The 27,366-nt window shown below is 41.6% G+C and overlaps 1 protein-coding gene and 1 long non-coding RNA gene across 4 annotated transcripts in view; one reads left to right on the forward strand and one right to left on the reverse strand.

Moving 5' to 3' along the window:
- The window catches only part of LOC138284649 (uncharacterized), a 182,320-nt gene that overhangs the window by 78,648 nt on the left and 76,306 nt on the right, over positions 1-27,366 (forward strand). The window lies entirely within an intron of this gene.
- Positions 24,674-27,366, reverse strand: part of TUB (TUB bipartite transcription factor) — a 1,298,762-nt gene continuing 1,296,069 nt past the window's right edge. For all 3 annotated transcript variants that reach the window (XM_069223684.1, XM_069223685.1, XM_069223686.1), the window contains one exon: positions 24,674-26,341. In XM_069223684.1, coding sequence (XP_069079785.1) covers positions 26,208-26,341 — 134 coding nt within the window. In that variant the 3' untranslated portion in view covers positions 24,674-26,207. The remainder of the gene's footprint in view (positions 26,342-27,366) is intronic.

Here is a 27,366-nt window from a genome sequence, read left to right on the forward strand (position 1 = left end):
TGCTTCTTTTGAACTACATATATATATCTGAGACAGGGTCATCTTCAAAATTTTGCATCTGTGTGGCATCCCTTCCTTCAACTTGTTGACCCATAAGCACTGGTCTATGCTTAACCCCCCTGCCACCCCTTAATACGAGGTTATTAGTGGGGTTTCAATGAGCCAGGACAATGTCGTATGAGGAAGAGGGAGGGATGCTGCTCGGTCCAAGATCATTACTGTTGCCTCTCCTCGGCCCCTCCTACATACTGCAACCAGTTGCTGTCCAAACAAGCATCTCCCCAGACTGTCCTCTTTAATAAAGAGTGTCAAGGCTGATGCAACGTGACTAGGACTGTTGACGTAATTACACTTTGCGGGACCAAGTGGTGTACCTGTAGTCGGGGTCGACGCAAATCTCAAGGGGAGGTACAGGGGTACAGATGGAGTGGGGGGGGTAGAATAATAAAAAAAAAAATTAAACTTACCTCTGCCACGATGCACCTGTCCCCTGCCGCCTCGCACTCCTCTTGCCTGGATGTGGTGTCCCAGCATGCACTGGGACACCAGCACAGGCTCTCCGGCAATCCTGGCACTGATTTCATGCTACACCTAGCATGAAAGCAGTGCAAGGATTGGTCTGAGGGGCTTGGCCAGCCGCTCAGACACAGCCCTAGTCTGTGCAGTTTCTCCAGTTAAACGCAGCCTGGCTGGAGAAACCTAAGGATGCATGTGTGTTTGGCCGGCCTAAGACGGCCAGCCAAACACACATGCGCACCATAGGTGCACACTCTCTCCTCATCCGCCCTCTCACCTCCTGTGGGCCAGCCCCACCCCTCCCTCCACTGCTGGCTGAGTCATAGCAGAAAAATAAAAAGATAGTAAACTTTTGTTTTTATTTTTCTGCTGCTGGCTCAGCCAGGGAGGCAAGGCTACTTTATAATAGCGAAGGAGCCGCCCCTGTGCACCTGATATAGTCTACGTAGCAGGACCGCCTGGGTGCATTCTGGCTTCCCCTTTCAATAAATGTGAGAGGTGGAACTGTGAATCATTGCTGTGGCCACTTCTTATATGCTTAACGATGTTTGAGCTTATCGCTCAGTTAAGTGAGACGGATAGCGAAATTGTACTGGGACTAATCTTAGATTAATATGTGATGGTGACAGACCGGGAGTCTTTGTAACTGGATTGATTATTACTGAGAAAGGTATTAAAACATGTTACAAAAAAAATAAAGAAATCCATTGACACACATTAATGCGTTTTGTAAATAGGAATCCCTCCCGAAACTTAGATCATATTGCAGGCGATTTTCTAACAGGAGCATACAACGTTATCTAATTTTTCGGGAAGGAGGTGTAGTTACGTAAGTGATGAATGAACGTGCCTCCATTCCAGGGGCAAAAATGAATTTAGCATCGAGGGGTCAGCACTGCCTCACTCACAAGCAAAAACTCAATGCAAAATGTAGTTATTGTGGTCAGGCGTGCTATCAATTTTAACACATGGCTTTAAGTTGTTTAACAATGCCATATAGAGTTCTCCTGGAAAACACATTGCAAAACATAAACATTTTTGCAAGCACTCCTCGGCTCCTGTGGAATTATTACTAAGCATACAATGTTAAACAATTGAAAGTGAACAGCCCTCCAAACATCTGGTTGTAAAGGTAATGTTGAACCGTTTTTAGATAAAGCCTTTTACCTCAGTTTTCCCCACAGACCTCAGTAAACAGTACATGTAGCACATTTTAGCCTCAGAAGGATGAAGGGCTGCACCTGCCGTCTTTTCCTTTGAACCTATAGTTTGTAGGTTTCATGCAGTTCTCACCAGAGATGGCCTTGGTATTTTGATTACTTTCAGAGCATTGGCATAGAATCATTTAATTTAGAAAGTGAGGATCTGCATGAACACAGCTTCTAATTGTGTGCAAGACTCTGGGGAGCAACGCCCTTGGAGAATTGAGGATGCTCTGCAGATTTTCATTGGGAACACACATTTTTTAAAGCTGAACCTATGCACCTTACTGTATTTTTGCATCATGTGTTCACATAATAGCAACAGTATATTCGCTGTTGCATTTACTCATACAAATGTTATCCATTTTTATAGCACCACAGGTAAGCAAATTGACTCTGCGCACTTAAACTGAAGGCCATGTTCTTATACCTTCAATAGGACTCGTATAAACCTTAAAAGGTTGAAAGGCTGTGATGGCCGTGCTAGGATGAAAACATATTAAGTGGTAATTACATAACGTCCTCCGCAACAAACAAACTTCCTTCTGATCCAATGAACCAGCATTTATTTCATTGACAGTGTTTATTTAATAAGCAATCTCATTTTATTTTATGTACACGATTTCGATGTTAGTTAATGTGTTCTTCATATCAATTAGTGGATTTTCACTCTGCTTGAAAATGTGTTTGATGTTTTTTTCCGCTTGTAAGTCTGGCATGTCGAAATGCCTCTAGATATTGTATAACTTTTCATAGAATATTTCAGCGTGCACAATGCAAATTTCAGACTTATTAGATTTACCAATGTGTATTTCTACATTAGCTTTTTTGAACCCAAAAAATCACGGATTTAACCAACCTTCAGTTTTGCAAACAAATCAATGCTTGGAGTGCTCCAGGGTTGTATTTTGGCCTTGTTGATGTTTATTATTGATATTAATAATTTAAGTTCTTTTCTGGCCAGTGCCACATGTGAAGTCCCAGGTACCAGCGCTACTCTATGTAGATGACATGGTTTTTATGGCACAGACCAGAAAACACTTCAGGACATATTTAAGAGCCCCTAGTGCCACCTTAGCGCCACCATAGCATAATTTTTTTAATGCCAAGGCGGCTCTAAAGTGGCTTTACTGCTGCAACATATTTACATAGTAGCGAAATGCATGCATTGCGCCACTGTGTAATCCCTTGCACCACATTATGCCCACGCCAGGCACTAGGAGGCGTTCCGGAACTAGGAAGCCCTCAAAAATGGCGCAATAAAGTTTAAAAGATTTCACTGCTCCATTTTTGGTGTCATTTTTAACTCCTGCTCAGAGGAGGCATTAAAATGACGCTCCTATAGTAACCTGTGGGCCTCCTTGCATTTTGCTGCACTAGCATCAACATTTTTGATGCTAGGCTAGCAAAGTGCCAAAAAAGCATCAAAAAGTTTCACACTATTGTGTTATAAAAATGGCGCAACCATGGTAGCGTTAGGTGTTGATCAGAGGGCACAAGAAAAGTGGTGCATTATAGCTGATGTACCACTTTTTCTTAAATATGGGCCTTTGTATTTTGGTGGCGTCCTCTGTGGACTGTATGAGCAAACTAGATTTACTCACCAATTTTTGGAAATCAACATCATGGCATAGGGCCAGGAAAGAGAAGTGTTTTTAGATTATCAATTAATAGTCAACCCTTGAGCAGTGTCAATAATTTTTGCTATTTGGAAGTTGTCTTTGATTCCTCATGTTCTTGGTAGTCGCAAGTCAGAAATTCATACCTGAAGCTCAATAGGTCAGCAGGAGCAATTTTTAAACACTCTCAGACTGTAGAGAGTGGGACAATTTCACCTCAACTAAACATATATAAATCTCAGTGTGTTCCTGCTGCCCAGTTTTAGACAGGGTTTTATGGTATTACAATGCCCTTTCTCTACAGACAGAGGAAAAATGCATATGCAGACGGCTCCTCTGTTATCCCCTACCAGTTCTCATTTTATTAACCACCACAACGTTGTCTATAATACATTGTAGAGCAAGTTAAGTTGGCCCCCCTTTTGTTATGGATACGAGCTGGGCCAGCAAGAAGTGTGGTCTGAACAGGGATATTATATAGGATTGCTCTTCTTGGAGAAGGGTTTATTGATCCCCCAGCTGGGTTATGTGCAAAGTACCCTAAAAGATATAGGTCCGTCCATAATGTTCGAATCACCTTTCAGCCTCACTATTGATGATAAACCCGTGGTAAAGTTGCAGATGTTACACATTCAAGCTGGTCAAAAAGCTCCTTCAGGGACTAGATCATGATCTCAGCCCTGGGTGAGCCCGAAATGTACTTAACCCTAGAACTCTCACGCTAGGAATAATCTCTTCTCTTTTGCTTCAGAAGTGGTTGGGTGTGAAGGCATTGTGTTATGGGGAGGGACCACCTTTGGTAGTACCACACCAGCATGTCCATGTGACGGGTTGTCTAAACAAATGATTATGCACTGTTTGTTTTTTATCTGAAATTTTAGATCCTTTTTTCGGTTCTTTTAAAATCATTTAAAATTACTCATCGTGTGAAAGTGCAGGGATGTGTCATGCTAGTTGCAGCTTTTAGACAAGCCTGATGTTTGAGTGAGAGTATGTTCCTTCCTAAAGGCGGCAGTTTGTTCACGGAAAACCATGGAGGGGTGACCTTCTGGTCATAGTTACTGCAGATTGTCACTTAGACTGTTGTTACCTTTTAAAGAAAGGAGAACACTAAGATCGTCAGGACCTCTAGGGGTGAAGTAACCTTAGGATGTCTTCAGCTTTAAACTTATAGCATCATAGCGGACCCTTGGAAGTTTCTGATTTCTGTATAATTGTACCTCTGTAGGACACCCTACCCAAATGTGGTTTGGCAATGAATGTTTCAATTTACTTCTATGTACCTTATGCCCTGGGGTGAAGATTTGTTGTTTGCATTGTTGTTTGATTTATGGAATGTGTTTTAAATCTGTCAACTGCCGCCGTGTTGCATCAGTTGCTGAATCTTACATTTTGCTGTACCGCTACCCTTCACAATGGTATGCATTTTATCTTGGTGAAAAGCCTTTTAAACGTAATGGCTATTACTCTATTTATGTATGTTATGTTTAATTTTCTTTCATGATTTCTCTAAAATCGAATACAGATCAATTGATTGATAAAAGATCAATTGATTCATGTTTATAATAGTATGAAATGACATTGAAGGTAAACATTTGCTACAAAATGGCAGTGGTATATCATGTGTTATAAAACTTTGGGTTCAGTTACCTTATTGAGACCTAGCAACTTTGTGATAAATAATCTGAAATTTACGAACAAGGAATTCTATTTACTAAAATCTAGCACTTTCTTTATGATGAAGAGATCAATTAATTTTCACTTTGTTTAATGGGGAAACGTTTTTAGGGGGTAAAGGTTTATTTTTAGGATTAGGAGCTACAATCTTAAGTAGTATTCTTCTTATATCTTACTTCCAATATGATAATTAGATCATGCCAATTTTCCTTAGAATTCATGATAAATCCACGACCCCATCATGTGTCCGCAGGAACATATGAGACTGTAAGTGGGAAATTCATTCAATTTGTAATTCTGATGAAATAACATTGCAGCTAGGTGCTTTTGTGTGCAAGATGCTAGGAAGACATGTTCTTTGCTGCTCATTGTAAGTATTAACCAACAGGTTTACCTAAATGAAGGGGGTAAGACAAAGGATTCCATCATAATGCAACAGCCACAATACGGTACACCCCTAACGGAGTAGATTAAAAGAGACTTTCATAGTCACCATCCAAGAGAGCTTGCTTTAATGGTTCCAATCTTTCTTATTAAACACCACACAGACATGTTTCAGTATAAAAAGATAAATATCTTCAAGACAGCTGTGCAACTTCACCATCAAAAACATCAAAAATAGAAGTTACTTTATCAATAAATGCATTTGCAAGTGCCAGCTACTGAACTTGAGTCAAATGTTCAGGCAACAATTAACAATGCACACAGCACTGCATGTTTTGGAACAGTGAATTAGTATGTGAAAAACAAAGAGGCAAATGTGGTGAGCATTTTATTAACGAATTTTCTCAAAGGAGTAATGCTGTAAATAAAACTACATCTATAGAAAAGGCATTTCCGACCTGACTCTTGACCATGGAAACAAAAGTATGGTCAAGAAAAGGGCATTTCCTTTTCAAGTGGCAAACTGCACTGTGAGAGACGACATTTTGCACTTTCGCAAAGAGCACATAATTACACAAACTAGTTCCCTTAAGTGTCACAGACTACAATAGCAATGTGCTTTTTGAGACCAAAATTATATTTTTGCTTTCTGCCAATATTTGTTTTAGATTGACAAGGGCCCCGCAGCTTCCCCAACAATAAAGTTTAGCAAAAAAACATGACAAAACAACCACTGGCAAATAAAAAAGCCTACTAGTCAGTCAGGCTTGTTTCTTGTGAGTGGCTGACCTTATATACAAGAAAACCCGATGCAAAGGAAGCTTTTTAGGGTTTGCAAGTGAATGCAAGTTGGTACTCATTTGCACAATAACACCTCATAGTGATTTCCTGACTTATAAGCACTATTTACACCTGAATCTGCATTTAAGATCGTCTACTGTTGATTCTGTAATTAAGTTCCACATGCAATAAAACCAAACATATCTATCTGAGTATGATAGTGGATGTGTGAGGGTCTGATTGGTTCTGTGAGTGGATGTGTGACCTTCTGAGTAGTTCTGAGAGTGGGTGCGTCAGTGTCTGAGTGGGTCTGTGAGTGGGTGTGTCAGTGTTTGAGTGGGTCTGTGAGTGGGTGCATCAGTGTTTGAGTGGGTCTGTGACTGGGTATGTGAGGGTCTGAGTGGGTCTGTGAGTTGGTGCATGAGTGTCTGAGTGGCTCTGTAAGTGGGTATGTGAGGGTATTAGAAAGTATGCTCCAGAGGAAACTTCAGTGCATTCAGAACGCCTCGGCACACCTCATCCTCAACCTCCCACGCCACAGACACATCTCAGCCCACCGTAGAGACCTTCACTGGCTCCCTTCAACAAGAGGCTCATCTTCAAACTCCTGATCCACGCTCACAAGGCTCTCCACGATGCAGGCCTGGCCTACCTCAATGAGCGTCTCAACTTCGACGTTCCCACCCGCCAACTCCGCTCCGCCAACATCGCCCTCGCCACTGTCCCCCACATCCACCGTACCACAACCAGCGGCAGATCCTTCTCCCACCTCGCCGCCAAAACCTGGAACTCCCTCCCCGTCAAACTACATCTGACCAAAGACCTCCTGACCTTCAGGAAACGTCTCAAGACCTGGCTATTCGAGCAGTAGCAACCCCCCATAGAGCCTTGAGACCCTAACAGGTGAATAGCGCGCTTAACAAGTGATTGATGTGAGTGGGTGCATGAGTGTCTGAGTGGGTCTGTGAGTGGCTGCATGAGGGTCTGAGTGGGTCTGTAAGTGGGTGGGTCAGGGTCTCAGTGGGTCTGTGAGTAGGATTGTCAGTGTCTGAGTGGGTCTGCGATTGGGTGTATGTGGGTCTGAGTGGGTCTCTGAGTGGGTGGTGAGTGTCTGAGTGGGTCTGTAAGTAGATATATGAGGGTCTGAGTGGGCATGAGAGTAAGTGCATGGGTGTCTGAGTAGGTTTGTGGTGGGTGCATGAGGGTCTGAGTAGGTCTGTAAGTGGGTATGTGAGGGTATTAGAGAGTATGCTCCAGAGGAAACTTCAGTGCATTCAGAACACCTCCGCACACCTCATCCTCAACCTCCCATGCCACAAACACATCTCAGCCCACCGTAGAGACCTTCACTGGCTCCCGTCAACAAGAGGATCATCTTCAAACTCCTGATCCACACTCACAAGGCTCTCCACGATGCAGGCCCGGCCTACCTCAATGAGCGTCTCAACTTCGACGTTCCCACCCGCCAACTCCGCTCCGCCAACATCGCCCTCGTCCCCTACATCCACCGTACCACAACCAGCGGCAGATCCTTCTCCCACCTCGCCGCCAAAACCTGGAACTCCCTCCCCGTCAAACTACATCTGACCAAGGACCTCCTGACCTTCAGGAAACGTCTCAAGACCTGGCTATTCGAGCAGTAGCAACCCCCCATAGAGCCTTGAGACCCTAACAGGTGAGTAGCGCGCTTAACAAGTGATTGATGTGAGTGGGTGCATGAGTGTCTGAGTGGGCCTGTGAGTGGCTGCATGAGGGTCTGAGTGGGTCTGTAAGTGAGTGGGTCAGGGTCTCAGTGGGTCTGTGAGTAGGATTGTCAGTGTCTGAGTGAGTCTGTGAGTGAGTGTGACAGTGTCTGAGTGGGTCTGCGATTGGGTGCATATGGGTCTGAGTGGGTCTCTGAGTGGGTGGTGAGTGGGTCTTTAAGTAGATATATGAGGGTCTGAGTGGGCATGAGAGTAAGTGCATGGGTGTCTGAGTAGGTTTGTGGTGGGTGCATGAGGGTCTGAGTAGGTCTGTGAGGGAGTGTGTCAGAGCCTTAGTGGGTCTTTGAATGGGTGTGTCAGTGTTTGAGTGGGTCTGTGAGTGGGTGCACAAGGGTCTGAGTGGGTTTGTGAGTGGGAGAAAAAGTTTAAAAAAGAGAAATTGAGAGAGAGAGAAAGTGAATGAGAGGGAGAGAGATAGAGAGTTTTCTACCCTTTGATGAATTATATACTTAGAATTAGATATTTCTGGGAAATTTGAAAAGAAAAATTATTTGTCAAGTAAAATAGTGAGATGACTTACAGAATGTACCTTAAATGTTTGAAGTTGAAAATAAGTAAATCACAGAAAGGACCACTGATACTCCTAGACTGAAACCCTCAACTTTCAGGTTGAGTGTCTGAGAACTTAACCACTATGCTTCAGGTGCCTTCAATACTAATCTCTCTTTCTTTCTCTTCCATCCCATGAGAGAGACAGAGTGACACTACTGAGGGGGGAATCTCAAGGCCCCATTGGTCCTAGCCGGCTCACCGCGTCCTGTGTGCACAGGGATTGCTCCAACAAGCAGGGAGCTGCATTTAATAGCATATCCCTGCTTTTGACAGCATTTTTTTAATCAGAGTGCAGGGGAGACAGATAAAAATGAGGCTTTCTGCATTGGAGAACTGTTTGACAGCTCTCTCTAGTAAAAAGCGGATCTAGTTTGCTTTTGCTTAGTGGGAGCTGTCAGCTCCCACAAAGCAAAAACAAACAGTTATGTCCCGGGGGGTGGGCACCCTTGGACATAGCAGGAGTGGGCCCTGGGTGGGAGGCAGTCTTTAGGGCCATCTGTGGCTCCTAAAGGGGGCCACGTGGCCCCCTCCGACTCTGCTTTTAGCCCCAGGGACGTGGTGGCCCCTGGGGAGGTGGCAGTCCGAAACAAACCCTCTTTCCTTTTTCTTCATATTTGTCCCGGGGATGTGGTGATGGTGTCCGGAGCTGCAGGGGGCCAAGCTCCCACATTTCATTTGGATAAGTGCCTCAGGAAGTGGCGGTCCCTGGAGCTGTGGAGGGCAGCGAGGCCTCTGCATTTAAACTGTAATAAGTACCCCAGGGAGGTGGTGGTCCCGGGGGCTGTTTGGGGGGGCTGCGTGGGAGTGGGCAACCCCCCTGCATTTTCAAAAACATTAGCCACAGGGAGGTGGCAATCCCTGGAGGTGCAGGGATCCAAAACAGACCCTCTTTCTTTTTTTCATGCTTGCCTCAGGGAGGTGGTGGGCCCCCTTTATTAAATGAAATATAAGCCCCGGGAAGGTGGAGGTCCCCATGGCACTGAAAAGTCCAGGGGGGGCCCTGTGTGCCCCATCCTTACTTTTTACTTTGCACCCGGGTCCTGGGCCACCCAGGGGCTTCCAAATACAGGAGACCATACTTGGTATTTTAAGGTTTTTTTTACCACAAAGTTACAGCAATTTGGCCTCTCTGAGACCGCAACAACAGAGTTAAGGGGTCAGGGTGTCACTACCCTGACCCATTTTCCTTATATTTACATTTTATTTTTGTGGGACTCAGCTGAAACCTAGTTCCAAGAAGGCTGCCAATACTTCCTGGTTGAAGTGTTGGCAACCAATCAAAGTTGTGCATTTCCTTGCACGAGCTAGTTATGATGCGCAAAGTCTTTGGGACCTCAGACATACAAATTTACATTTCCTTTCATTTCTCCTAAACTACTGAACAGATTTACACCAAACACCCCAAAGCACAATCTGTGCAACGACAGCTAGCTATCTGCTGAATTTGGTGTAATTCCGTCCAGTGGTTTGGGCTCTAGTCGTCTTCAAAGGTCCTATGGGAATTGATATGGGAAACAGAACTTTTTTAACCCCTCCCCTCTTTTTCTTGCCCCCTGATTGACAGATCACCCCAGAACTTTCTGTGTGCAACAAGGATCACCGACACACTTTGTTTTGGTAAATTTTGTGAACATTTGTCACATGGTGCCAAAGATATGGGCAAGTCAAAGAATTGAACATGGTCCTAACTATAACTACCTACTGGCAACTGCCAGTAGGTAATATATATATATATATATATATATATATATATATATATATATATATATATATATATGTGTGTGTGTGTGTGTGTGTGTGTAAAAAAACACCTAGGGCCTGGTTATGATATTGGTGCCAATACTGTGGGGAGGACACCACCATCATACCAGCGGCACCCACCCCGCCCTATTACATTGTAATAGGGCGTTCCTACTGGTCAGTCCCTTAAGGGAGCTGAGTCCTATACTCTAACACAGAGGGGGCCAACCAGCACCCTCGGAATGCGCACTGTCTTCAAAGCAGACAGTGAGCATTCCAACAGTGCTGGGTAGACAGGGACTGCACTGCTCATGCCATAGACATGGGCAGTGCAGCCCCCCCCTGTGGGCCCCCATACAGCCTTTTTATGGGAGGGTTCCCACCCTGATAAGGCTGGTGGAAAGTAGGCTTGTAGTCAGCCAGGCAGTATTGAGTTCAGAGCTGCCATCATTGGTTACAAGCCCCACAGCTGTTACCCTGTCTTGATCTATGATCCTGGTGGGGATGGCAGTCTTTAGGCGAGTCTGCCTGCCAAAGTTGTAATTGGGCGGTCCGACCGTCTGTAATGCGGCAGTCTGACTGTCAAAGCAATTGTGGCAGACCTCGGACCACCACTCTCATAATGAGGCCCTTAATACTTACCTGTACTTATCTGCAAAACCTTTACCACGCATACACTTTTACCATTCATGCCTTTGCAAAATTAAAAAAAAAAATACTTACCTTTGAAACCTTTATCACGCATATGCCTTTACCATTCATGCCTTTAGAACTAAATTAGTTGGACAATGCATATTTGGTAAAGGTATACTCATGGTGAAGGCATGCGTGGTAAACGCATGAGGGGTAAAGGTATATGCGTGGTAACAGTCATGTGTGGTAATGACCATGCTGTAATGTATATTTCTGAAACAGAGCACAAGAAGCTGCTGGCTGTCACTGTTCTTGTTCTGTTGCATTAGTTTGTTATGCTAAGCAATTTTTTAGAGTGCACTATCGCCCGGGAAGGGATCCTGGCACTATTCTCTTAGTGCAAAATCCATACTCAGATCCATTTTAGATGTGCGAGTGCAAGGAATTTCTCATAATTTAAAACAAAAATGCTGTAGTTTTGCATAATTGCCACTTATGCAAGTTAGGCCCACCCCATCATCTTAAAGCATTAGGATTTGGGGGAGAAAGGGGAAAGGGGGCAGAGTGTATGGTGGTATTTTAAAAAGAAACTGAAAATGGCTCAAAGTCATAATCAGAGCAGTGCTGGTCAATAGCAAGATTCGTGAGTACATTATCTCCCCTTAGCTATACAGCTTTTGTCTTAGCTCCGGAGAAAGATGGGTTGCAGCAGTCTCAGCAGAAAATAATTGGTTATCTGGCTGAATTATTCAGAAATTCACAATGTCATCGTCTGATAGAGATTTTAAAACTCATTAAGGATCGAGCACCCTATAGAACACCCAGGGAAAAGGTGGCACAAACATTGATGATGGTGTAATGAATATCCATATCCAGTACCACTGTTTGTAATTTTAAATGCCAGCCTCCCAACAGGAGCACCAGAGGTATTTTAGGTTATCCACATACTTGCCGTTTACAGGCCTCACAACATAGATTCTGGGTGTAGACAAAAATTAGGCAGGCCGATCTTGTGAACAAAATAACAGCACTCAATGTACAACAATACTCACATAAACATACCGATCAGTATTATTCAGATGTATTAAACATTGAGAAAAATGAGGATAAGTTGTCATCCTTATTTCCACAGATCACATCTCAAGTCATATTTTTCTCTGTTTTCCTAAGCATTACAACTGGAAAACTGGAGCAATTTTCTTGCATTAAGGTGACTCATTAAAAGTGATGGACCATTTACTAAATGTGACCGAACTAAATAAACTGGCCTCCTTCAATGTGGATGTGGTTTATAAATCAAGAAACATAGGGGCAGATTTAAGAGCCCCTTGAGTCACTTTAGTGCTGCTTTAGTGTCATTTGTTTTACGATAAGGCTGCGCTAAGTTAGCCTTTTCCCCGCCATATTTACAAAGAGGCGTAATGCATGCATTGCGCCACTTGGTAACCCTATGAGGCACAATATGCATGCATAATGTATTCAAAGGGAGCATTCCGTCACAAGGAGGCTCACAAAAATGGTGGAATGAAATCTACAAGCAGGCGTTAAAAGGACGTAGCCGTTGTAATCAATAGGTCTCCTGCACTTTGTTCCAATAACTTCAACAATATTGATGCTAGTAGAGCAAATACAGTAGCGTCAAAAATGTTGATGCTATTGTTCCAAATACTGCCATGGTGCATCATATCATAAATAAATACGGTGCACACATGGTGGCATTAGGGGGACTCGGGTGTGCAGCGAAAGTGGTGCTACATTGGATGCAGCACCACTTTTCTTAAATTCGGCCCATAGATTGGTGGGTCTCTTCCTGCTCTGTAGAGGGACAGAAAAACCTGACTGGTAGTGTTTTAACTGACAAGTTTGAAGACTTTTTAATTCTAAGACTGTCCATGACTAAACACATGATCTGATCATATGAAAAAACATGGACCATATCTAGGCAGATTTCTTTGATGAATTTCAAATGTATACACACTGGACAACACTGGATTTATCAACAGCCACTTGTTGAAGACTCCCACTTAATCATGCATTGCAGTTGTGTTACAGAAAACGAACATAAATTAATGTGTTTTCCATCTTGCAAAACATTTTCCGTGGTGAAGGAGAAACAATAATATAGCAAGGATATACTTAGTTTTTGGATGCACATTATATGATAGCAGATGACCACTCTCGTTTTTTGTTACCAGTCAGGGAATTCTTCTCTTTCTCTATCTAGAGGTGTAACCTGATGTGTACTTTTACAGGCACAGTTCGTATTCTGTTACTCTTGAAATATCTAAATATGTAAATGTATTAAATGTTTATGTGCGAGAAAGTGAAATATTAATTAGGTTGGTTGGTAGTCCATTATAAGTTATATAGTCAATTATGTGTTAGGTCTAGACAAAGGGTTGAATAATTTAAACCAGAACTGAACCCCCTGCTCTGATGGGGAGCAGGGTCAAGACTGATCTGAATATGGCTGGGTCAAAAATTTGGTGGCATGGTGGGGAAAAACCAATTGATAGAGATGCAACCTAGAGCGATTGCCAGTGGCTCAGACTAATTCAATCATTCCATCTATCACCTTGTTTTTTTCACATTTGCTGCCCTAAGTGTGTGGGGTCCTGGGCTCACTGTGCCACTGGATTCAAACTAGCCTGGTTAATGAGGGCTGATACCCCAAAACCATGCTTGTTTCTGGTTCAGGGAGGACCTGGCCTATCAATTCATTTTGGACTGTTTCCATGAGAAGCAGGGTCAAGATTGATTTGCTTATGCTTGGGTCCAAACTGGGGTGGCATAGTGGGCACAAAAAATGATGGATTGGCCACGCAAATACCAGTGGCTGAGATAAATTCAAGCATTCCATACATTACCTTGTTGGTTTTGCATTTGCTGCCCTCAGTGCGCCAGGTATGTCCAGATGTGGGTTCCAGTCTCACTCTGCCATTAGATTCAAGCTAGCCTGGCTGATGAAGGGTGATACTCAGAATCTCGACCCAGGATATTTGTTTCTGGTCCAGGGTGGCCCTAGCCTAGCAGTTCAGACTGGACTGTTCCCATGGGAGCTGGGTCAAGACTGATTTGCACATGGCTGGGGTCACACTTGGGTGGCATGGTGGTTAAAAAAACAATGGGTTGGGATGCAGCCCCAGCAAATGCCAGTGGCTGAGATTAATTTGAGCATTCCATCCATCACCTTGTTGTTTTTGCATTTTCCCCCTGGTTGCTATGGCACAGAGCAGAAAGGCTTAACTTAGAGAAAACATGTAAAGCATTTAGAAGTACCAAAGTAGTTAAAAAGTTGAAGAACACAACGCAATAAAAATCTCAATCCAATTTGTACAAATAGAGTAACCAAATGACAAAAATGCAATAAAGGGAAATGGATATATTTCTTTTTTTTCTTTACATTTGATAGAAAATAGCACCAAAAAGTGGAAAGCACCAATGGTTGTCAATGGTCGCAGTTGACTGGGACCTAGACGTTATTTAAGGCCAAATTTGAAGGGCAGATACACTATGGGGGTCATTCTTACTTTGGCGGGCGGCGGAGGCCGCCCGCCAAAGTAACCCCGTCAGAACACCGCACCGCGGTCGAAAGACCGCTGCGGTGATTCTGAGATTTGCTCTGGGCTGGCGGGCGGCCGCCAAAAGGCCGCCCGCCAGCCCAGGGCAAATCAACCTTCCCACGAGGACGCCGGCTCAGAATTGAGCCGGCGTAGTGGGAAGGTGCGACGGGTGCAGTGGCACCCGTCACGTATTACTTTGCGGGGCCCTCTTATGGGGGCCCCTGCAGTGCCCATGCCATTGGCATGGGCACTGCAGGGGCCCCCAGGGGCCCCGCGGCACCCCCTACCGCCATCCTGTTCATGGCGGGTTTCCCGCCATGAACAGGATGGCGGTAGGGGGTGTCTGAATCCCCATGGCGGCGGAGCGCGCTCCGCCGCCATGGAGGATTCAGAAGGGCAGCGGTAAACCGGCGGGTGACCGCCGGTTTACCCTTTCTGACCGCGGCTGAACCGCCGCGGTCAGAATGCCCTTCGGAGCACCGCCAGCCTGTCGGCCAGGGTCAGAATGAGGCCCTATGTAAATTGGCTCACTAGGGCCTACAAATAGGGAAATTCGATTAAGTCCTAATCTGAAAACGGGCTTTCTTGTTTTTCTGAGAAAAAACTCTTCTCCAAGTAGGACAAATCTGAACTTCAAACATACACAATGAAACAGCTGGTCAGATACTTTCATCGTTAGTCTTCAAGAAGTTCTGGAGCAAAAAGTTTGAAAAAGTTTCCAACCTTCTTTTGGTGCCCATACAACCATCGGGGTACACTACTAAGGCCCCCAGAACTTCAGGGGAAGCACTTACAGATTCTCAGTATGTCAACAGCAAAGTCCAGTCCAGATCCAGTTGCTACTTGTCAGCTTAGATTCTTCATAGGAATGTCCTTTTCAATTTTATATTCCAGGAGCCACCCGGGTGATCACCCTTATTATCCTTGGAGATTTTTCTTTCCTTGTATTTCAAGTTGTAGCATGTCCAACCTCCTCAGGTCCTTTTCACAGGTTATAGATGACAGGTGCAGCAGGTTCACTCTGCCTGCTATCTTTTTGCAAGTCCAGTAGTGTTCTGGGGATGTCCGGCTTTGTAGGGATGACCAGCCTGTGGTGGGGGCACCCTAGGACACTTCTAGCTCATCTGTGGCCAATGGAGTAAATGGACCCAGGCCCTCATCTACCCACGTTCACAGTAGTTCCTGTTTGCTATTTGCTGTTTGCTTTACAGCAAATAGGTCAAACATGCAATGTGCCAGGGCAAATCCAAGATGGTTAATGTTTTTAGTCAAACTAAATTTGAGCTCTGAGGCTGGGGCTGTGAGTGGGGAGTGTACTCTGATGATCTTATGGATCTTCCACAATTAACAGTAAACTCCAGTTTTCAGCAAGTACTGCATCCACAACAAACCCAGAGATATAATTTTGGTAGGACAAAAGCAGAATCATTCAAAAACCAACAGTAGAGAGAGAAGAATTGCCCTGGCATCCTGTTATCTCCCTTTCAAGTGTACCAAGGTGTTTCATTTGGCAGCAGGCCTTTCAGGCAGGATTTGACATTGTGGTATCAAGAGAATTTCCACAGCCCACATATTCTGTTGAGTTCAGTGGGAACATTTCTGCCTAATATTTCAGCCTAATATGTGCACCTGTAAGGAATTTCACACCTCATTCACACGTTATGTAGGCCATATGCATGCTTGGAGAAGCTGAAGAGATAATGCAAATTAGTCTCCAGGAACTTCAGGCAGGGAAAATGTAACCTTTTAAAAGTTACTTTGCCTGTATATTCATTAAAAGTCCAATTTCAGATTTGAATTGGATTTTTCATAACTATTGAAAATAGTTGTTTAATTATTTTTCTAGTTGGTTCTGTTGTTTCGCTATAGCATTAGTATTTTCTTCTGTACTTTGATTTTCTATGTAGAACAGCCAAGCCTGCCACCGTTAGAAAAGCTTTTAGGGCCTTACCACTGTACATGTACTGCTTTTAAATATTGTGCCACCTATCTTGTGAGCTACAATGCATGCGTTATGGTGACTTACTAATCTTTAAAAGGCAGATTTCTACCTGTCAAGTTGGGTTATTTTAAAAAGTTGCATTGTGGGTCTAAACTGCATATGTCAGGCTCCAATGATAGGCCTGAAGCCTTGTTTTCCTTGTCACTCTAGTGGATGCCACAATAAGGGTTGCCGTCCACAAATGGCATTTAACTTTCATGCCATGGATGCAGTTTCTACTGCGGCCTTATAGGAGAGATGAATATTCCAATCAGAAATTAGCAAATTTCTACATGCTTTAGGGGTTAGAGCACAAACACTGGGCACAAACACTGGGCCAGTGTGCAGAGTCTAAAAACTAGCAATAAAATTCAGTATAAAATAGTTGTAACCACAGAAAAAAGGGACATTTTCTCACATTATGATAAAATGGACAAACAGTAATTTAATACATGCATTCTATGTTTCATAATGTTACAGTAGCATTTTTTACAGTATCAACAAACTGTATTTTGGAAAATTAAATCAGATGTAGAGCCTTACAGTTCCTCTGGCTACAAACTATTTTAGACCCCTCTTTCTTAGTGATTCTCATCTAAAGACAACTGCAACAGTTTGTACCTCATAACGGAGGCAGATTTAAAAAAGAAAATAGTTCAGGCAGTGCATGTCCTTGCAAAAGATGAATTGTAGTGGTTCACGTACAGGATCCAATTTTTATGAGTTCTTTGCAAGAACTGAAATACATAACTGTAAACATATTAGAATATATAATTTGAATTGAATGACAAAGTTGCTCGATTGTGGGACTCAGACTTCCTCCTTTGTAATTTATAAAATTAGGGCCATATTTATGACCTGATTTGCATTGCTCTTGCACCATGCCATGTGGTGCAATATTGACGCAAACCTTAATTGAGATTATGAAGCCTTGCAGGGTCAGCTTACTTGGCCTGGCGTGGCTTATTAAATCTTGAGTAATGTAACGCAGCACAAATCTCTGTGTTACATTACTCTGTGCCACGGAGGCATTTCAATCGGTGTTGAAGGGGTGTCACCACGCAACAGCGAAAGGATTTTGACACATTCTGAGATTCACACAACCTTGTAAACCTGGGAATGCCCCAAAAAGATACACTTCCCCAGGGCGAGGGGTAATGAGGAGAAATATGTTTATTTCTCTGTGTTTTTTCCTCTTTCTATGTGTGATGTATTTTTCAGCACACATAGAAAGAGGTAAAAGCCTTTCAGGATTGTTTTTGTGTGCCTTCCTGCACAAAAGCAATCTTGCATGCAACACAGGCACCGTGGTACAAGGGTGCCTGTGTTGGCTCAAGGCTACCAAACGTTCTCCAATGCAGAGGGGAAGGACAGGAATGCTCCATGTTGGATAAATATGGTACATTCCTGCCTTTTCCCTGTGATGCACGGCAACGCAGCAAGGTGGGTTGCTGCATTGCCCTTCGCCACAAGCTCCATAAATATGGGCCAAGTGTTTTGTTGCGGTGCAGGAATGTTCAATCACACACTGGGAGGATCTGTTTATGGGGATTTTATAGGTATTCCTCACAAGGTATTTTGTGACCTGACACTGTGTAAAGGGACACAAAGAAAATGTGAGTTAAATTAAATAAGTGCCTTCTTTATAGAGATCTCCGTGCAGTTTACAGGGGGCATTAACTTTGAATTGCACAGAGCTTGCCCTTACAGCCAGAAGGGCTGAACCAATACCGAAGAACTACGATTTCGGTTTTCCTGACTGTCTCTATGCGACATCGTGGATATTGTCTGTTCATGCAGAATACTAAAGGATTTATGGACCATTTTTGAAATAAGAGATTGGTCATAAAAATAAAAATAAAGGAATATGGGACAGGAAATGCCCCTAACAGCTCCACATTTCAGTGTAAGGTTGTTAAAGGGAAATTATGGCAGAATATGTATTTTATAACAACCTGTTTGGAATACATCAGCCATATGGCAGTCTCCAAAATATTCTCTTTTTATATGATTATTGCAGTTTGCGCAGAAAAATTTAACTTTATGGGGTTTATAAACCAAGTCTCACAGGCTTCCAAAAACTTGCAAAGAATAAGCATGGACAGGTTCTGAAACAGGAAAGAAATAGGACCAGATGTTAGCATGTCTTTTTACCAGGAAATAAAAAGATATATTGTTGTCAAGCCAGGTGACTAGGTTAAACTATAGCCTACATGGCTGGTTAAAATCTGATGCATCACGAGTAAATCCGTATATGTTTAAAAAGCACATATTTGCAGAATGACGATATCTATCTTTTGAACAGAACTATTTATAATAATAGATTGGTGGTGTTTTAATAACTGTATACTCTCCGAGCCGAGCCCTTTATTGTGTGTTCAATTTGGCTGTTGAAGCAGGTTAGACCAGGCCCTACCCCGCCTTGCTTGAGGGAAGGCCAATATTTATTTTTCTCAGAGCACCATAAAGTTTGCTCCTGCAGTGAAATTGTGAGAATTGTATTTGACAGCAGAGCATCATCCCATCAGATTACTTACTTCTTTAAACCAAATTAGAACACTTTTTCTTACCCTTTGTTGATCTCTGCCTTTTTTTTGACCCAGAAGAAAGTAACCCAGCTTCATATGCACGTAACTACTTACTTTGACGCAAGCTTGGTGTTCCAGTCACAGAGGGAACAATTTTCCTGACTTTATTTACCAAACTCCCAGCACGCAGTGCAGTGAGGTATCTCTGATCAATTGTGAAAGGGGCTAGAAAACTACATCAGAAGTAAGAATTCTCCATTACAGTTACATTTACTTCGGCTAGACCATCCAATCTGCCAATAGCCATGCCAACTCTTCTCAGTGGTCTGACTACTTTATTATTTATCACCAAAACAATGAAGTCGTTTGACATTGGCTCATCAGCTGAACACCATGTGGCAGTTATATTGAATAGCTGTGCAATGCAGTGCATCAAGCAAAGTTGCTGCACTGCATTGCACTAGAGGAGGGGAGCAACACAGTGCCATACCTGCCATGATCTGATGATGATGCTTTTTCTGCAGAACCAGTGCACAAATAGGCTTCGTAGAGCCACCCCTTTGCTGTACAGTGTAAAGGTGTGTGTGCTGTCTAGTGTAGGTTTTGTACTAGTAGGGTACCCTTGAACTACAAACTACTGTGCTTAGACATATTTAAAAAATGTTCACACATTGTAAGTGTGATTTAAAATGCAACACATATGCAATAGGTGAAAAGTTAGAAGAAATAAAACATTTCTCCTTGTTAGCGCCTGTATCAAGGAGGCCTCCAGTTTTGGTACAAAGCCCTATTTACCATTGTTAGATGATACAGGATTCCATCAAATGTCCTGAGTGATAGTTTGAGAAAGTCCAAGTACTACCCAGGGTTGCCCCATTGACACAAAGAAATGCATAGTAGTGCAAAGACCTCTTTGTGTCCGTTTTTCACATGAAGTATGTAGCAGTACCTCCTGCTGTTGTGTCAAAAACATTGAAGATGAATCAAAGAACCACAAAACCTATTGGAATTTAGATTATTGCTGTGTATGACTGTTCACTTGGTGGTACAGTTCTATGAAACCCCTATTCTAAGCATTCATTTAAAGAATATTAACCATGAGTAACTCATACAGATCAGTTGGGGATAGCATGACTTCACCAGTCAATCCCAGCACCATCTCCTTTTAGAGACTCTAACACCCACAAGAGAACTACCACAGCTGCATTGATCCAATAACATTACCCCAGTGTTGATATGAAGTACATTCTTCTGCCACTCAGAACATTTTCTGCTTCACATGTGTTTTTACTGTAGGCACAGGTGACCTGAGGCAGGGTGTGACTGGAGAACCAAAAGCAGCCATGGCAAAAATCCTCAAATCAGCCTCACTCCTTCTTCTTATTGCTGTCTCTTTCCATCCATCATTCTCACTCTCATCTCTCCTTTCCTTTGCTCTTTGTCCATCTGTCTCTTCGACTCTTTCCCTCTATCCTGAAGCCCCTTGTGCTTGCTGCAAATGATTGTAGTGAGCTAGGGAAACGGAAAAGGGCCAACACCAGCCATGGTCTTTGAAAATCAGCCTTCAATGGCTTCAGCCCACCGGGGAAATGCCTGATAGAATAAAAAGCCAGTCTGGACCTCCTTTGAGTTCAGAAATCAAACACTGTTTGTAATCATCTACTGCACACACACATATTCTATTTGGACTCCAGCAGATCTTGGTTTTTCCTCATATCGGATCTGAACTATTTTAAAGCAAGCTTCTAAGGCTACATAACCCATTTCAGACTTCACCCGCACATGCTCCCACCTGAGCCACATGAGTTGTAATACTTTACACAACACACTGACCCTGTCAACACATGCCCTGTCCTGCCAAATGATCAGGAAACAATACATTGACATAAACCATCTAACGAATGTTACTCAATGTCCGTAGACTTTAAAGGCCCCATATAAAGAGCCTTCACTCTATGATCATAATTCTAATTTTTTATTTAAAGATTTTTGTAGCTCACAACCTTACATTTAAAACTGCCTAACATTCTTTATCCCAAACTTGATGGCATTGTTTTTGTTGTTTCCTGTATCTGTCATCATCTCTAGCAGGAATATGTCTTGAGCTCAGCCAATCTACCAAAGGTAAAGCCATGCTTTAGAAAGAGCATGTTTCCAAAACACTTGGGTTTCTTCTTGGTGCCACAACCTATGGCAAGACCAGTGACCAGTATCTGCTCTATCCTCACCACCCAGCCCAATGAAGAGAAAGAAAATCATTTGAATGCAATTTGCCTAAATATGACATTCTTAGGGTGTTATAGATAAATAGTTTGGTAGAACAAAATCTTTCTAAAGGGGTGAGTTATAGAATCAGGTCACTATGGAAAGTTGCAAAGGAAGAAGCAAATTATGGCAAGACAAATAAATATAATTGTTAAAGAGATATGTTTATCTAGATCTTATTAAAGTCAGAACGTCAGTGCTTTTGTGCTCTTTGAGTGACAAGAAAAAATATGCTTTTATTTGTGTCTCCTTTCCACCCTTTGGGTACGGGGGGAGACATGCATGCAATGCAATCTTAGTGGTTCATCAAGGAACAGGGGTGGTCTTTAGCCCACAAAAGCACTTTCCTGTTGTCAACAATTTTATTATGTGTCTCTTCTCTGATTAGTGTGCAATAATGCATGTTACAATTACCTTCACTCGCACACATGTACTTTTTTGTGAAGTCAGCATGCCTGATGAAGCAGAGCAATTTCAAAATAGTTACCCACTAGAGGTTTCTCATCCCCTCTGAATGTTTGGCATAAATAGTGCAAACCTAAGATTATCTCTGTTCCATAGAATTTTCTTCATTTTTCTGAGGAGTAAACACTTGCCTCCTTTATTTACTTCTCGTGATCAACTTTTATATTGACTATTTATTGTTCTCCTCAATTTTTCTGCATCAATTCTTCAACAACATAGACCAAACTGTGCCCTACATTGGCTTCCTATTCTTTCTTATCTAACTTGTCCCTTTCCTCATCATCATCCTAATGCAGTCTAATTCCATTTCCGTCTCCCCACACGAATTGTGTATTCAGTTATTTTGAGTGATCATGCAGTGGCGATGGCATTATGAATCTTTCTTGCATATTACCTTTTATCTGTCAAATCGCTGTACTCTGCTCTCACTAGTCTCACGATCTTGAATTCGTTAAATACTACAATCTTGTATTCAGACAAACAGGCAAGCAGGTGGGAAAATGGCCCAAAATATTTTTCATTTTCTCTTCCTTTAGGAGGGCACCACACACTATGTCAATGGAAGCTGGAGATTTAATTGGGAAAATCTATATGAGCAGAAAAAGCCAACATTGCTTTCTGTCTAGACACTGGTACTTGACATAAAACTGATCATAGTGCTGTACCAGAAGGTTGTTTATCTTCCTTTCTTCCATCATATGAGCAAAACCTTCTTTCTCAGGATTTTAAAGACTTGCAAATTTACCACTGGTGTGGAATATTTAAAAAATGTAGCCATATCTGTAAATGAACCAAACACATACCTAAAACGAATACCCAGCAATGAATGTTGCGGACAATATTCAGTCGTCATAATGCATAAAAAACTATTGATAATATATTTGACATACAAACTATTCATGAGGATTCATATTGAAATTTTGATTTCAAACTACAGCTATGGGAAGTGAGAAAAAAGACTAGTATTATGATAACAGCTTTGTGTGTACCTAAGATGAGTCCAGAATTAAAGTGCATATGTTACTCCTTAGAGTGTATTATTTTTAAGGGCATTTACAGTGGTTATCCTTCAATAAAAGTGGAGGCTGTTCTTTACAGAATAAGTCATCAAATGAAAAAGCTGCAGATATATGACTTGACCTCTTGCAAGAAAACAGCAAAACCTCTGATTAAAGTGACTAACTATATGCATGACCTTAATGCGGAAGACCATAGACTTGTTAAATAGACATATGGTAATCTTAGAGAATGTGTGGATAGTTCTGTTACTTTGCACACTGAGCTACCAAAGATAGAAAATCAATATTAGGTTGTAATATATTAAGAGTTGAAAGATATAAATTCTCAGGAATCAGAGAGTTGTACATGATTATTAAATATGAATGAGTAGGAATAACATGAGCACATTTGCTTTTTAGCACTGAGAAATATACGCTTGACAAAGTTTCCTAAAGCATGTGTTGGGTCTCAACAGGCAACATATTCAGTATATAAGGGGCTGGCCTAATTGAATTTTCTCTTACTGAGCAGATAAGCATTGGGGCGCTCTTCCATTTGTCTTTCCTACTCCCACCAGCCACTCAAAATTCAAGAGAGGCATGAACCTCAATGTGCTGTTGGGGGCAGATTTATCAAAACGTCACATACTGCAGTGCAGAAGGACACCTTGCTATGCTGGTTTGTGTGACAGGAAGAGAGAAGGAATGCATATTGTAAACATTATATGGCGCATTCCTGTAGTCTCCTTTCCCTGGCAACTACATGCTGCCTAGTGCTGATGCAGGCACCCTTGCACCATAGTTCAGTGGTGCCTACTTTGCAGGCAGGATTGTCTTTGTGCAGGAAGGGACATCTTCATGCAAAAAACAATCCCCTGAGTTTTTTTTCATCTTTCTATGTGGGCTGCAGAATGTAGCCCACATAGAAAGAGGAGCAACGGAGAAGAAATAAACATATTGTTTCTTGTTAAGCCTCCCCTGGAAGGCGAAACATTTTGATGCATTTCCTGGTCTACCATGCATAGTAAATCAGGGAATATGCCAAAATCCATGGCTGATGCATAGTAACACCACGTTTCACCCATAGAACACCTCCTAGGGGCAGTGTAACGCTGCCTTGTGTTACTCCAAATTTACAAAGACTTGCTGTGTTACACAACGGGAATATAAAACCTTTGATAAATATGCCCCTAGATCTTTACTGAAAACTGAAATCCCCGAGAAAATGTAATACTTTAAGTTGTGGTGAAAAGCCAATAACTTAAGGTCATTACTAGAAATAAAATGTCATACAATATTGATCAGCCATAATGGAAACGTAATGTATCCTATAGGAATGAATCAGGATAGGCCTCTCCATAATGGTATACGGTATCAGGAAAACAATTCGTTTTTTTTTAATTTGACCATGCAAAAATTACTGAAAGAGGTCAGAAACCATCCAACAATACTGTTGGAAGCAGCAAGAAGAGATGATACACAGGCAGGTGGAAGACAGTAACCTAAATGTGGCTGTAAAGCAAAGAAATCATAGTTCATAGAAAAGCAACATAAATGGATGCAAATACGTAGTACTCCAGTGTGAATCAAAAAAAAAAAAACGGTTTATTCCTTCATGTCTATTACAAGCCCAGTAAGCCAAAACTTTCTTAGGTTGCTTTCCCAGATCTTAAATGGGTGGAGTAATTGCATCAGAATTCAAGTTATATGGCAGGTGTCACAAAATAGTGATGGTTGTGAATGTTATAATGGTATGTAAAAGAGTGGATTGGGTACAAAGACCAGATTTTGATATGTTCATATGAGGTGCACTTGACTGATGGTTGAAATGATGACTAAGGCTGGAAGCGCTCTTTTTAAAAGAGGAAGAGACAAGTGGTTAGCTTTGTAGACCATGCGACATCTGTAATCATGTGTACCTTAGGACTCTGAGCCAGAGAGATTTTTTTTCAAATCAGTACTGTCGATGGCACGCTGATATGAAGGAATTACAAATGGGAGAGGGAATTGAGATAAAATGTAAATTTACTAAACACAAAACCAAGATTTTTACCCATACATCATTTGTACCCTCCCGATAGGACTGCCTTACCAATCACATTGTGCTGCCATGTTATGAATTAACTGCTTGTTTCTTTCTTTCATTACTTTCTAGGCACTGCATTATAGATTCAGTAATAATATGGGTTTCTGAGTATTTACAACAGATCTAATAGGAAAAGTCAAAAAACAATTCTGTTGTGTTCCCTGTATACATATACCTCACATGTACTTTCCACTTTGCTGCATCATAGTGTACTACTAGTGAGTGCGTAATGTTTGTATGTAAATCCATGTATTGCATTTTTTTACATAGAACACAGCTGGACGATTTCAGTAGCTGGCACTTTTCCACTGAATTATTAAAATTCACAATTTTAATACTTTTCAAATAGTATTGACAATGATAAAAACATATAAAAATGGTCTCTGTGTGAAAACAAAAATCAAACCCTTAATTACAGAAGATCAGACAAACATATCTTAACACTAACATTCTTTCCTTCACATTTCACCCAAAGTCGGAGTACTTGGTTGTGCAACAGAGTCAAAGTTATTTAGTAAAAGTTTAGTATACATATTTTGAACATATGCTCTGCACATTTCTCTCTCTCTCTCTCTCTCTCTCTCTATATATATATATATATATATACATATATATATATATATACACACACACACACACATTGATTTACATGATTGAAATTGATAGTAAAATAAGGAACAACTAACATCATGCCAAACAAATATAAGCAACACATTATCCTGTAGTTCAAACACAGAATGACTTCAAGTGACATACACTTTTGTGGTAGGCCCCATTACAGTAAACCAAAACATAAAGAGATGTTGCGTTATAAGAAAGATGGTGTCTTGGAGCATGAAGGTGAACTCTGCAACACAGATCTTGTAAATTCAAACACATGCAGTCACAACAAGCAGCTCTTAGCAGTTTGACCTTGTGACTGACTGATGAGATCCAGTTATTTGGGTTTATTTGTATTTGTAAATGTGTTTGTTTGGTTGAGCCCGGGGACAGCAGGCATTCGGCTTCATTAACCATTTAGCACATTTGGTTACAGTTTATTTGAATACTTTCCAAATAGAAAAAAATAAATGTCAAACAAAATTTGCTGATCCAGGTGGAATTCAATTGTTTTGAAAAAATAGTACGCTGGCCAGAAGCATGCCATAACTCATCACGTCCAGATGTTGTAATCCAGCATACTTGATGTCACTTCCTTTAAATTAATGTCCTGACGTGCTAAAAGAATGTAGACATTATTATTAGCCAAACACCCTGGAATTGAAACATTGAATAAGAGTCAAATAGCTCCCTTGTATCTTTATGGCCAATCTGCTTTTGAGAAGATTAGCAAGTTTAACAAAAAAGCCTGGCCTGTTAAATAGCAAGAATATAAGACACCAATAAGATGTTGGAACCAATGTTTTATCCTTGTCTGGTACTGCATCAACCGACTTGAGGTTCCACAGCTCCCATTTACTCACAAGCCAACTTGCTGTCAAAGCTAGAGAGGGCAATTGCAAAGGCCTGTAAAGCACACATTGGGTAGTTGTAGTCCATTGTAAAAACATCTTCGGCGACACGACCAAACTGCATAACAATGTAGTCAGCTGGAAAACAAAATATAATGTAAATATATCTAAGGGTGAAACACTATTGATAGTCAAGATCTGAATTATGATACTCTTTTAATAGAGGTAATCAGAGAACCATATGGTAAATTATAAGGTATGAAGACTGTGCATAGAACATGCAAGTTCTAAAGAGATATTCTGCTGTCTACTGAGCTGAACAGCTGTGGTTATGAATACAATTGCTTTTGAGTTTTTATATGTTTTATTTTTAATGGAATAACAATATTAGGTTGTGGAAGCTATCTACAGATTCTTTGAATTTTACCTATTTGGGCATATATCATAGGTCTTCTGACATATGGTGAAGATGATGTGTATACAAATAGCAAATTTGGTGAATTAAATGACAATACAACCCAGTGGCAGCTGGTGAACATTTAAAGAGCTGAGCACAAATGCTTGCTCAGAATTGCAGTGGACAGGAGAACCTAACTTCTGCATTTAGGTGATGTAGTTTGCCACAAGAACACTTTAAAAAAATGTAGAGGCAAATGGTAATATTCACAGAATAATTTACAGATACATCAACTACAAGATTGTGCTGGGAAATTAATGAAATATTCCAGTACTTACACGGTGTGCCAGCAAAACCTTACCATCACTTCGGGAGATGGGGCTCACCCTTTACATTGTGGTGAAACTCAATTTTAATGCAATTTCCTTAAAGTAGTTCGACAAATGTAAGGGTATTTTGAACAGATAACAATTCGGCTTATCTGATTGCACGAAACTTGTCTTTTTTCCAACTATCAGTTGTGATAATATCATAAAAAAACATTATCCAGTTTCTTTATCCATTTGACACAAATCAAGAAATAACAGTTATAGCTGTAATCGGCCTCTGATATCAAGGCACAAGGTCAGAAGTAAACTCTAAGAATGTAGCAAGATTAATTGTGCTATTGCTTGCTTGACCTTTAGCAATATTGATAGGAATTACCAATTACCATTCTCTGAAGAAACCTGCTGTGGTTCACACCTAATTGTCAGGCCAGGCCAGT

This window comes from Pleurodeles waltl, chromosome 3_1 (assembly GCF_031143425.1).
Source record: "Pleurodeles waltl isolate 20211129_DDA chromosome 3_1, aPleWal1.hap1.20221129, whole genome shotgun sequence".
Classification (NCBI taxonomy): domain Eukaryota; kingdom Metazoa; phylum Chordata; class Amphibia; order Caudata; family Salamandridae; genus Pleurodeles; species Pleurodeles waltl.